This window comes from Protomyctophum bolini (assembly GCF_963924005.1).
Source record: "Protomyctophum bolini genome assembly, chromosome: 22".
Lineage (NCBI taxonomy): Eukaryota > Metazoa > Chordata > Actinopteri > Myctophiformes > Myctophidae > Protomyctophum > Protomyctophum bolini.
Genome location: NC_137883.1, coordinates 26,567,392 through 26,581,763, shown reverse-complemented (window position 1 = coordinate 26,581,763; position 14,372 = coordinate 26,567,392). Strand labels below are relative to the sequence as shown.

General features: G+C 42.0%; 1 protein-coding gene across 1 annotated transcript in view; it reads left to right on the top strand.

Moving 5' to 3' along the window:
* The window catches only part of ntng2b (netrin g2b), a gene marked incomplete at both ends in the record, with an annotated part of 68,953 nt that overhangs the window by 39,196 nt on the left and 15,385 nt on the right, over nt 1-14,372 (top strand). The window contains 2 exons of the mRNA XM_080755648.1: nt 679-851; nt 3,913-3,942. Coding sequence (XP_080611774.1) covers nt 679-851; nt 3,913-3,942 — 203 coding nt within the window. The remainder of the gene's footprint in view (nt 1-678; nt 852-3,912; nt 3,943-14,372) is intronic.

The window sequence follows — 14,372 nt, the reverse complement described above, 5'->3', positions numbered from 1 at the left end:
TTTAGGACTGAGGGCAGATTCTACAAAATGTCTTCTAAATCCTGACAGTGGTTCTCAAACTATTTCATGTCAAGGACCCCCTAAAATGATGATCGCTTGTATCTTCTATTTTTAAATGGTCAACATTGAAGTGGGTAATGTTTTCCAATCAAAATTCAAATGTGCAATGTAATTAGTAACTAAAGTTTTCAAATAATTGTAGTGGAGTAAAAGTGAAAGTATTGGAAATTGGAAATACTCAAGTAAAGTAGAAATACCTCAAATTGTACTTAAGTACAGTACATGAGTAAATGTACTTCGTTACTTTACACAACCGCTTTATATAGAGTGCACCACCAGAAGTACGTCTGATCATAGAGAGTGCCATAAATGTGAAAAGTTGATCCGCATGCGTCTTCATAAGGTTCAGCCAGAAGTTGAACCGTATAAATCCCAGGGATTACTTGGTTCAACGCACGACTTGCGTTGTTGAGGCAACCGCCCTTTTCAATTTCTCAAAATTGTCGCAATAAATTGCATATTATGTGCCACGGACCGACCCGCTTATAATGCATGCGTGACAGTGTGCTGTGGGTGATGAGGAAGTGACCCAGAGGTTAACGACCGTGTGTGTGTGTGTGTCTGTGTGTGTGTGTGTGTGTGTGTGTGTGTGTGTGTGTGTTTTCGTTCTTCCTGTAGATGTAAGTGTAACCTCCATGCGACACAGTGCCTGCCCCAGGAAGGGAACCTCCAGTGCCAGTGTGAACACAACACCACAGGTCAGGACTGCCAGCGCTGCAAGAAGGGCTACAAGGCCAAGTCGTGGAAGGCCGGTTCCTACCTGCCGGCACCCAATGGGTCACCAAATACCTGTAAGTATATAGATATATAATGACACATACTGTATATATATATACACTGTAAAGCAGTGGTTCTCAAACTCTCTCATGTCAAGGACCCACTCATTTCAGCCTGTGGACCCCCATTTGTACTGTTTTTCAACAGATTTCATTTCAAGGACCCCCAGTTTGAGATGCATTACATGGGCTATGGACGCCCGTTTAACGGCATTTCTATCTCCGGGACCCCAATTTAAATTGTAAAAACCTGTGTTAATTTAACTCTGAGAGTGTACAAATTATTTTGTACATCTCAAAGTTACACACTCGTTGCACACTCTTACAGACCCATGAGGGTCCATTTGGTTATTAAATCATAAATCATTTAGCTGCGGGGACCCCCTGGAAATCCCTCAGAGACCCCTAGGGGTCCCCGGACCCCACTTTGAGAACCACTGCTGTGAAGTGATATTTTAACTCTGTAACCGAATGGGCAATTCAGTTACGGTTCTACACTATCAGAGTTACATGAATGACTTAACACTGAGTATTTTTTTACTGTGTATTACAAGATACATGTACAGTATATACATATATATATGCTTTCATGGAGTCATGCTTTAGTAGCTGCTATTACTGGCTGCATCAAACCCCACTGTAATGGCATTTTATTACCCAGATATTTAGTCATATTGCATGGAAGGAATATTTAGACTGAAGCTATACATCGCTGAATTAAGGGTAAAGCAAAGTACTGATATATCTTTAATATCATCTATGTGTTATCGTGTTTCAAATGATCAGAATCGGATCGGGAGCCAAACAACGTGATCGGGACATATAGTATCATTTATATATATTATATGATCCATATCATGATATTAGACTGGATATTGTCTGTGATTTGGGATATTGTACTATTGTGATATTATGGCATCAACGTGTTCTAGAAAATATAAATATCGGATTGGGAAAAATCGGTATCGGCAGATGCTCAAAATCAAATGATCAGAATCGGATCGGGAGCAAAACAACGTGATCGTTTTGACCCTATAGGTTTTAACAGCGGGCAAACAGCGGCGACTCTGGGCCATAAAAAACAAAGCAACAAAGCTATCGCCGGACGATGTCATCCAAAAGATTAAATATTTTCATGTTTTCGGGCGACATTCGTCGACTATCGTCTCTCCGCCTGCCATCGCCAGTATAGTTGCCGGGTCCCATAAACAAATAACGCCCCTCTGTACTCGGACGGACGGACGGACACAGGGACATGCAACCAAGCATGCAACCAAGTGTAAAATCAGCCATCAGGCATCAAGGCCGCCAAAATACAAATCAACTGTAGATTTAGTCGACTAAAATCTCATGATATTTAGTCGACTAAAACTAGACATAACACTAAAACATTCCAGGTGAGTAAAATGTGACTAAAACTAACTGGAAACTATTCAAAAAAAAAGACTATGACTAAAACTAAAATCAAAATTTGCTGTCAAAATCAACACTGCATGACGCAGATCAGGATGAGAGCTGTAGAGCGTGCGTGGGGGGAAATCCTCTCGGAGAATGTAGCCAGCTAGCTACTGTAGCAATGATAAAATAATAATCCAGGGCAGCCCCACCCTTCATTTCTTCCTTCAAACAGAGAACAGACACAGTCACGCTAAACACCACACACACACACACACACACACATGCGCACCCCCACCACGCATGCATGCCACACGCGCAGTCGCGCACTTTTGCACGCATGCACACACGACAGAGCTCAATGTTTTCTTAGGTCAGCACATGAACTGTCAACTGACTTAATTTGTGCTATTTTTAGCAACCTAGATCTTGGGGGTAATTTATGCTTCGACTAAAACATGTTCTACTGTATACGACATGTTGCTCAACAAAAATAAATCGTGTCTTTTATTCAACTAAAAATAGTGTCAACGCGACGAGCTGAGCTGAAGTATAAATTATGGCTATAACCGTTCAGTGCTGTCATCAAGGCCTACACCCTTTTATATTCCCAAGTCATCCTGGTGGGACTTTCAAATGATCACGCCTGCAGCTGCTTCTGCAATTTAAATGCATGCAATGTTGATTTTGACAGCAGTTTAGTTTTAGTCATAGTCTTTTGAATAGTTTTTTAATTTAGTTTCAGTCACATTTTAGTCACCTGGAATGATTTAGTGTTTAGTTTTAGTCGACTAAATATCATAAGATTTCAAGTCGACTAAATCTTTAATCGACTAAAATGTATTTTGGCAGGCCTTGCTGAAAATAGCCGATCTACAAGCTCACAACGTGCCGCAGCACAACACGTTGTGAGCTTGTAGATCTGCCATTTCCAGCGTGCAACCAAGTGTAAAATGTCTTTTACTTATACTGGATCTCTTGTCCACTAGTCCTTTCCTAACATTTTAGTCTAGTTTGTATTTGACAACGAAATTGTCAATATATTTAGTCTTATAGTTTTAGTCATCATAGCTTAGCTTTCATTTAGTTCCCATTTAGGTTTTGTCAGTGAAAAAAGGTAGTCGACGAGCATTTTTCGTCATATTAGTATTAGTCGACGAAATCAACACTGAATGCATAACAAAAATGTCTGTGGCTCAACGATAGCACAAACTTTCTAAATTCCATCAAGCATGACACGCTACGCTAACTTACTGCTTAAGCTAATGTGTGAACACTGTACACACTTAAAGCGCATAGGGACCCCCAGAGGTACTTATCATTTAACCACTTTAACCCAATATTATACTTCAGCTATTTATAAAATGGCTGATCTGCAAGCTCACCTTCAAGCTTTTCATCTTGAAAAAAAAGTTTGTAAAACAAATATTGAATGCATTTTGTATCATTTTAACTATACTCAAAAGTTTCTCCATAAACAAAGCATGGAGATCACAGCCTGGGTGATCATAATACTAGTAGTAAGTATTAGCATCTTTTATTTTGGAGAACTGCACTTCTATAAGTTTTCTCTATACCTCCTGGGTCTGTGGAACAAGGCGGTGGTGAAGTCTGTAGGGGGAAATGAGTGACGCATGAAGGAGACGTTTTCATCTTTGATTTTGTTCTCCTTCCCTTCCAGGTGCAATCGCTGGTTCCCCCACCGGTTCTAGTAAGTAAAACTACCCACCCCCCTCCTCCCACCCGCCAACACACGCGCACACGCACACACAGCACACAGTCACACACAGTATTTTGTGTACTATTCTCCACCACCACACCATGCGTGTGATGTTCAAGCGGCTCTCCAAGCAGTCAAGTCGTCTCTCCATTTCCTCTCCTCGACGTTGCAGCCTTGGATGTCTGCTGTCTGCTTCACTGTTAATTATTAATGTACCTATCCATGTCCTTTCATCACAACCACCACCACACTATAACCTGCTCTGCTTCAGGAGGAGTTCCTCTGCAGTTCTGCCGTGCTTATATCTACAGTATATAGCCTAAAGAGAGTGAGAGTGAGTGAGTGAGTTTGTGAGCGAGTTTGAGTGATGTGCTGGAGAGATGGACGGAAACAAGCGGATGAGAGGAACTAGGAGACGTGTGTGCGTGGGGTTAAAACAACTGCCCTTTCCAGACCACGAATGCAGCATTTACTCATTGTGAAAGAAATGCAAATGCCACTCCTTTCCATGCCATATACCGGAACTAAGGCAGCTTGTTTCTTTTGCTTTTTTTCCCGAAGTCTCCTGAACTTGAATGCATGCAGAATTCTGTTTGGAAATCCATGCCATGGCATATATTATATATATATACACAGTACACCACATATCCAGTAGATAAAAGTGAGTGCTGGGTTGCGCCCCAAAGATAGCTGATATACAAGCTTTCAACGCGTATCGCTGCATCGTGTTGAGAGCTTGTAGATCTGCTATTTTTGCCCAAAAGTGGCCTCTTACGGGATTTCAGCCCCTGCCTCTCTAACAGGTCCCTGGGGGGGTGGGGGGGAGTTGGAACAGGTGGTGATGGGTGGAACAGTATAGGGAGAGAGAGAGAGAGAGAGAGAGAGAGAGACAGACAAAGGGGAGATGGTTGAGCGTGTTAGAATGTTGTAAATGCGAGCGTGATTCCGGGTGAGGAGCTCCGAGAGGCAGCAGGAATAAAATAAAAGGGAATTTGATTATGGATTCCCTCTGTGGAGCGGCTCTCAGCCTCGGAGCTGTTAGACAGAAACGATTGGCAAAGTGGCATCTCCAGCCCCCTGACAGCACACTGACTGGGCTCTCTCCTCCACTAGTCCTCCACTATACTTACTGCTGGCTGAGCCCATGCATGGACAGACTGAGCACTGAGACTCACTGCACAACAAGGGCCGTACGTCCTCTCAAAGAGCCGTGGCTTCAATTAGTTCAGTGATTCTCTCAGCCTTTTTAATGTCAAGGATTCAAGAAGTTTGCTGTCGAGAAGAAGCCACCGCTATAACTCCAAAATGTTCATGTTTTCAGAAAATGAAAAATATACAATTTTCAGGAATCAACTACCTGGCGTTCAAGGAGTTTACAAATGTACTTGTAGGTGTCACTTGTTTCATTTTTACACTCTCAGACTCAGACTCATATACAAAACCATAAACTCTTCTGAGCTTCTGTAACTCTGAGAGTGTAGAAATAGGTCCTAAAGATCAATCATTTAGTGGCGAAACACACTCCAAACCGCTCACGGACACCTGGAAGTCCCCAGACACATGGACAACCACTGCAGTAGATGATAGAAATATATTGCTATAGCTCACTTGGCACATATTACAGTGGTTTTGTGTGCGGTGTGCCAACACGCACAGTTTTAATGTAACATGATTGATATTCTGATTGATATTCTGTCCTTTTTTGTGTGTGTTAATGCTTGTCAATCTAGCGCCAACTTCTTCCAGTCCCACCACAACTGTCAGCATAATCATCTCTGAAAGTGCCTCAGTAGCCGTCACTGCTGTCTCACCATCTCAATGGGTCACAGCCGTGGAAATCACAGCCTGGGACATCTTTGGAAAGCCTTGGCAAGGTGCACCGTATAGCATAGACGTTGTGTAGATGTAGAGGGCTGTATTCTGCGTGTCTTAAGTACCAGGTCTCATTACTTAACTTAAGACCTGGAGGCGTGATCAATGCCATTTGGCTATTCTGAGTGGCCAAAGAGCATTGACCACGCCTCCAGGTCTTAAGTTAAGTAATAATACCTGGTACTTAAGACACGCAAAATACAGCCCAGAGTCTCTTATAGCCATCCAGTGCGATACTACAAGGTACATGATGAAACTGGGTGGAAAAGCAATTAAAAAAATATATATATATATATATATAATATATGTAGGTTGGTAGCAGCTGTTGTAGCAACTACAACTACATTGATAGGTGGAGATCTCCACTCATCTGACAACACTAGTGTAGAGATACAGTAGTATAGTGTGTGTGTGTGTGTGTGTGTGTGTGTGTGTGTGTGTGTGTGTGTGTGTGTGTGTGTGTGTGAGTGCATGCGTGCGCATGCGTATACGTGTAGCAAAGTGGCTCAGCCTCTGCCTGATTATGACCAAAAAGCCAGGTTTTAATCCCAGGCCATTTGTGTGTGTGTGTGTGTGTGTGTGTGTGTGTGTGTGTGTGTGTGTGTGTGTGTGTGTGTGTGTGTGTGTGTGTGTGTGTGTGTGTGTGTATAATGCTGCTTTGCATAACGCTGCATCTATCAAGTTGTGCAAGGCCTTAAAATGTTCTGACGTCGCTGGCTGTCCATCTCCGAGACATTAATAACAGATGTAAGTTGTTGCTGTCGGAAGGGGCGGCCTGAGCATATATACAACTATAGACAGTCAGGCTTTATTTGTTCTGACTGACTGACTTTTCAAGCAACCGTGGAGCAGACACGAACGCATTCTGTCAGCCACTTGCACGTAAAGTGGTCCTCAAATCCCGCTCACCCTCATGCTAAATTTAAACCTGCCATCTTGGCATGAGGGCCGGTGGACCTCTCGTGTTCCACCGGAAAGCCACTTAAGAAGGTGGGGAGGAGCTGTTGGCTTCTGCTCTGCCGTGATGCCACCAGACAAGCTCGCTGTCCACTTGCAGAATATCCATTAAGTGCCCTTCTTGAACAGTGCAGCACTTTTTGTGGGGGATTAAGGCTGACCTCGGGAGACTACGGTACTCAGATCACCCACTGATTGCCATGACATTAGGAAGGGCATGAGATGAGCAGCTTTCTTATTGAAGGGACCCGTTTTGCTAAATAATATTATGTTAATGACATTTAGAAGATTTAGAACACTTTCCTGGGGGTCTTTATGTGTGTAATATGTGTGTTTTAGATATTTTAGATTTTCACCATGTCCATGATGATGTCATGGACACTGAGGAAAACATATTTGCTAAAGCACTTTAGGACAGAAATGCCTTTTGAGGCCTTTGGGGTTTTTTTTTTACCTTTGGGGTAGTTGTTATAGGCACGTTTTATTTTTGAATAAATATTTGAAGGATTTAGAAGGCATTTTTTTGAATTGGCCTCAGGTCTAAATGGGTTTATGTGCCAGTTCAGTGACTATACCTGTATGATAAAGTATGTTCTAGGCCAGGGTTTAATAGGATTTCCTTTTGGTTTTATGTTTACAGTAGTGTGGTTAGCTTAGACCTGACCCCGATGTGAGAAAACTCTCATTATTTCACGTGTATGGTGCAGTGTGTGTGGGCGCGTGTGCGCGCGTACATGCATGGATGCGTGCATGCGTGCATTTGTGTTTGTAGATTTATTGTTGGCATATGGCGTAGCTCGGTGAAACGCATAAATCATCTTCATCCTCTCCTCATCCTCCCGGGGATCCGAGGTCTGAGGTCCCACTCTCACAGAGGCACGCGCACACACACACACACACACACACACACACACGTAATTAAAAGTATCGATACCGCAAAATATTGAACTACTCTGTTACAAAGTAAAAGTCCGCACTTGAGTGAAAGTACAAAAGTATACGCATAAAAATGTACTTAAAAGTAGAAACTACTCACTATGCAGAATGCCCCATTTGAAGTTTTCAAAATGTATAAAAGTATTTTGAAAATAGCAGATCTACAAGCTCACAATGCGTTGCACCGCGTCGCATTCTGAGCTTGTGGATCGGCTATTTTCGAATGGCCCGGAATGTATGGGATGAAGTGGGTAATTTATGTGTTGTAATAATAATCCAAATGTACAAAAAGTAACTAGTAACTAAAGTTTTCAAATAATTGTAGTGCAGTAAAAGTACAGCATCTGAGATGTAGTGAAGTAGAAGTAAAAGTAGCCTACTTGAAATTGGAAATACTCGAGTAAAGTGTACGAAAAGAAAAGAAAAAAGTACAGTACTTAAGTAAATGTACATATTTACTAAGTTACTTTCCACCACTGGTATGGGTATATATACGGGGGGCGGCCGTAGCTGAACGGGTATATTTCATGTAGTACTGTAACTGTATGTGCAAATATATTGTGACAGAGAATGCCCCTAAAAGGAGTACGAGTAGACCCATTTTCAAATCACCATCATCTTCTTCAGGAATGTAAAAAAGGAAACATCTCCCTGAGTGTTTGGTATAGACCAGATACCACACCATCATCTTCTCTCGCAATCAATCCAGGAATGAAAAAAAGGAAACACCCCCCGTGCCATCATGTTTTGATATCCAGCGTGGTTGGGGTTGTCGTGTTGTTTATACTCTCAGATTAATGGTGATTAATGATGAGGTCATTACTGTAGAAAGTGCCGTCTCAGCAAACTCTTTAAATAGAGCGTGAGCGCACATTGCATGGTCACATGGTCGTGTAGCTCACTGAGCATGCTCAGATGAGGATTAGCGATCCCCTGGCGAGAGACTCTGACCCACACACACACACACACACACACACACACACAGAGCCCTGTGCCCATTGGTCAGACATGCTCATCTGGGCAGTTGGGGTGGGGTGGGATGGGTGTTTTTATTTAATTTAATTTAACCTTTATTAAACTAGTAAAAACACATTGAGACTGGGTTCTTTTACAAGGGGGATAATGGCCAAGAGGCAGAAATAAGATTACACTTCAATGCTACATCATACATGTCAAAGTTACAGAAAAGCTAACAATACATCCGTGATACACCTCAAAGTACCTATACAATACAATACATACAACAAATGTCCAAAATGGTACCATAGTAGTAACCGGGCGCAACAGAGAAGCCCCCCCCCCCACACACCCCCACACACACACACACAACGATGCATCACCCTGTCCAGCCATCATGACCCCAATCTGACCGTCACCTCTCTCCTCGTCCAGAATCTAATCCCGGCAAGTCTCTGTGGGTCGAGTGGGATTAAACCCCCCTAGAAGCACACTGACACACAGTGGCAAATAGACAGAAGAGTGTATGTGTTCACTCATGCAAGTCCTTCATCATCACACAGAATGCATGGCTTATATACCATGAGATCATGTCATATTGTCGCTGTCAGACAGACACTTTGCGCTGTAACACACATTTCATACTGTTCATATCTGTTTTTGAGGGGTACACAGGTTTAATGTTTGTCTTTAGTTCAGAGTTTGTTTAGTAAACGCATTGACAATGAAGGGAACATTTACGTCATAATGTGTCGTTTACGTCATTTTGTCTCTTTATTGTTAATGGTGTTTAATGTTTGTGTTGGCACCGTTTGTTTTACATCACCTAATCAATATGAGTTAGACTCTAATATATTAGCGCCCCTCACTTCACACGGGTGTGATTTTTCATAAATGGATACCCACCCATATGACAGTGGCAGATATATACAAACTCAATGTTTTGTGAGCAATATAGATCGGCTATTTTCATTATTTTGTGAACTATTTTGTGTACATTTTCAACATGCCCTAAATAGGGACACCGGAATGAGTTTTTAGGTTGAGACAAAATAATAACTACATTGGAACACAGGTTATTTCTTTCCATTTCCTGAAAGATAATAGTCATTTTGGAAGTATAACATAGGGTGGTTTCAACTCAGATTACTGTAAAATAGGTCCAGAAATTCCCAGAATGGACGCGTATGCGTACAGGGACTCTTACAGGTTCCATTTGTGTGCATTTCATCCTCGTTCCGCTCTGTTGCTGGTCATAAATTTAGTTGAAACTGAACGGGGATGGATCATGTCTAGAAAATCATGTGAACCATTAACACCATGCATGCCTGTCACTCAGCCCAGCGTCATTAGGTGTTCTGGCAAACGTTAACTCTCCCTGAATCACAATGACATCATTAGAGCCCGGCTAAATCACTGCCCAGCGCTCTAGTAATATCTAGTAATAGATGACAGGAATGCCCAGACTGACGGCTGGCATTAAATGTTATTGTTATCATTGATTTTGCCTGCATTAATGCCGGAGAGAAATTATCGCGTTATATGCAAATTGCGTTTGGTTGAAATGAAACACCTTTGGCGTGTGTGTGTGTGTGTGTGTGCGCGCGCGCGTGTGTGCACGCGCAGTGGTGGAAAAAAGTACTCGCATGTTTTACTTAGGTAAAAGTACTAATACTGCAATGTAGAAATACTCCTTTACAAGTAAAAGTCCAGAATTCAAAATGTACTCGAGTAATAAGTACAGAAGCATTGGCATTAAAGTGTGTGTGTGTGTGTGTGTGTGTGTGTGTCACTGTGTTTGTCTCTTCTGCTGTCATGCAGGACTTTCAAATTATTGTAAACACAACATGAACATAGTACTCTTATTATGCATATCGCATTCTCGCCGAGATATATTTCTGAGTAAAATAATAAAAAACTATAATAATAAATAAATATAATAATAATAAATAAATAAAACGAATGGTTCAAGGCCATAAATTAAGATTCGAGTGCCAACCCTAACGAGCGAACATTCGAACCCTGAACCCTGAATGTAGTGTGTGTGTGTGTGTGTGTGTGTGTGTGTGTGTGTGTGTGTGTGTGTGTGTGTGTGTGTGTGTGTGTGTGCATGTTTGAGAGAGAGAGAAATAAAAATAAATATACTGTAGTCTCAAGCTTCATGGTGTGGTCTTGCACCTGAAAGTAATAGCTGAACTAGGTGTGAGTCTGTAAGTAGGCCAACACTGTAGTATGCTTGCTTGTGTTACAGTAAATCTATGAATTAATATATGCATAATACAGGCACATGTCATGAGATAATGCAATGAGTGACCGTTTGCTTGTGAACGACCATGCTAAGACCCTCCCCCTGTCCTTGACCTTCATAGAGTCCACTAGGTTCGTCAGCTCAACTCCTACGCTAAGAGGTTCAGAGGTCACTTCTCTATCTCCTCGACCTCTTGACACTACTTCAGGTAGGCTCTAATTAAGCATAGCGGTAATAGCGGTAGTCGTAGTAGTAGTCAGTCGTAGTAGCAAAGATTATTATTAGATACTATATATTATATACTAGTTCGTGTCTAGCAGTGTATAGCATTAAAAGGACATGTCACCGCTGGAAGAATCTCCAGTCACTCAATGCTGATAACATTATAGCACAATTTGAAATCTTAAAAAAAAGAAAGAAAGACATTTGCACTCTATAGCCAGCAAAATAATGTACTCTGTGTGTTTGACTATAGGGTTTGACTGGATTACTGGATTACTACAATGATCATAATGCTTTGATGCACTCACCTCAACTTGTGGAGAGGGAGAGGTCTGTCTTACTGAGACAACATACAAGTCCAGGAAGGAAGTGAGACCAGTGTCTGCATGTGACAGACACTGGTCACAGACACTTTGAAATACTAAAATATCTAAAAACTCCATATTACCCACATAAAACACCAGGAAAGTGTTTGTCTCCCAAGGATCATTGGAATAATATCTGGTTGAAAAACGGGTGAAGTGGCCCTTTAAAGGCTATGAGGCCAGTCATTGTATAGCACTAGTCTGTGGATAGCTTTATAAAGTAGCTATGCATGCACACACAACAGATAGATACAACACTTGCTGTTTAGTTCAGCAAGTGTAAAATGAGAATAAACAAAACTGGCAAATTCTGTAATTTCCATTTGTAACTGTCAACAACTTTAATTGCCATTGTATTGAGCAAAATTGCAATTGTGTCGTTTTCCAGCACTGAGAGGGTTATGAAACAGCTTTTCACTTTTGCCTATCTCCGCAGTGTGAAGTCACACTTTCTTTGTGTGTTCTCACACCGTGTATATGAACGCAGATGCATAGTGTACAGTGTGAGTGTGTGTGTGTGTGTGTGTGCTATGCTATGTTATAGAAATCTAGGCTTTCTTTGGATAAACAATCTGAGGCAGCATCTCTTATGCTAATGCTCGACTACTCATTGCTCATTGTATTCACACTCTTCAAGAGCCTTTCTCTACTACAGACACCGGAGACATCAGCTCTCTACCACCAGAGATTGCTGTTGACGATTCAGAGACCATAACCCCATTCAATGAGATTCTCTCCAGTCCCGCCACCATTGATGTGTTGGATATTCCTTTGGAATCCATGACACTTCCCGTTACAACAGATTCTCTGTTCCCTTTCACATCCACTCCATTAGAGGAGCAAAGGCTTTTAATAACCCCAGCGCCAACAGAGGAATTCACACTTCGAGACCCATTCACCCAAGAGTCAGATCTAATCCAACCCATCACCCAGCAGTCCACACCTCTTGAGACTGTCACTGAACAATTGGAACTGTCTCCACCAATCACTGTATATTCTGAACTGTCTCCACCAATCTCTGAAGATTCTGAGCTGTCTCCACCAATCACTGTAGATTCTGAACTGTCTCCACCAATCACTGCAGATTCTGAACTGTCTCCACCAATCACTGTAGATTATGAACTGTCTCCACCAATTACTGTAGATTCTGAACTGTCTCCACCAATCTCTGAAGATTCTGAGCTGTCTCCACCAATCACTGTAGATTCTGAACTGTCTCCACCAATCACTGCAGATTCTGAACTGTCTCCACCAATCACTGTAGATTATGAACTGTCTCCACCAATATCTGAAGATTCTGAGCTGTCTCCACCAATCACTGTATATTCTGAACTGTCTCCACCAATCACTGAAGATTCTGAACTGTCTCCACCAATCACTGTAGATTCTGAACTGTCTCCACCAATCACTGAAGATTCTGAGCTGTCTCCACCAATCACTGTAGATTCTGAACTGTCTCCACCAATCACTGAAGATTCTGAACTGTCTCCACCAATCACTGTAGATTCTGAACTGTCTCCACCAATCACTGAAGATTCTGAACTGTCTCCACCAATCACTGAAGATTCTGAACTGTCTCCACCAATCACTGTAGATTCTGAACTGTCTCCACCAATCACTGTAGATTCTGAACTGTCTCCACCAATCACTGAAGATTCTGAACTGTCTCCACCAATCACTGTAGATTCTGAACTGTCTCCACCAATCACTGAAGATTCTGAACTGTCTCCACCAATCACTGAAGATTCTGAACTGTCTCCACCAATCACTGTAGATTCTGAACTGTCTCCACCAATCACTGAATATTCCGAACTGTCTCCACCAATCACTGAATATTCTGAACCATCTCCACCAGCCACTGAAGATTCTGAATCAAAGGAACCGATCACTGATGATTCTGAACCAAATGAACCAATTACTGAAGATTCTGAATCAAATCAGCCAATCCCTGAAGATTTTGAACCGTCCCCACCAATCACTGAAGACTCTAAACCAAATGAGCCAATCACTGAAGATTCTAAACCATCTGCACCAATCACTGAAGACTCTCAACCATCTGCACCAATAACTGAAGACTCTCAACCATCTGCACCAATAACTGAAGACTCTAAACCATCTGCACCAATAACTGAAGACTCTAAACCATCTGCACCAATAACTGAAGACTCTAAACCATCTGCACCAATAACTGAAGACTCTAAACCATCTGCACCAATAACTGAAGACTCTAAACCATCTGCACCAATAACTGAAGACTCTCAACCATCTGCACCAATAACTGAAGACTCTAAACCATCTGCACCAATAACTGAAGACTCTCAACCATCTGCACCAATAACTGAAGACTCTAAACCATCTGCACCAATAACTGAAGACTCTAAACCATCTGCACCAATAACTGAAGACTCTAAACCATCTGCACCAATCACTGAAGACTCTCAACCATCTGCACCAATCAATGAAGACTCTCAACCATCTGCACCAATAACTGAAGACTCTCAACCATCTGCACCAATAACTGAAGACTCTGAAACATCTGTGTCAATTACTAAAGATGCTGAACCATCTACACCAATCACTAAAGATTCTGAACAGTCGCCACCAACCAATGAAGACTCTGAACCAAATGAGCCAATCAATGAAAAGTCTGAACCGTCTCCACCAATAACTGAAGACTCTGAACCATCTGCACCAATCACTAAGGATGCTGAACCATCCCCACAAATGAATGAGGATTCTGAACCGTCTGCACCAATCATTAAAAGATCAGAATTGCCTTCAGCTATTACAGAAGTGTCAGTGGTTCTAGTTGTGACTGAGCGCTCTCCCACCATTCCAACCCCGGTCAACACAGAGCCTTCAGA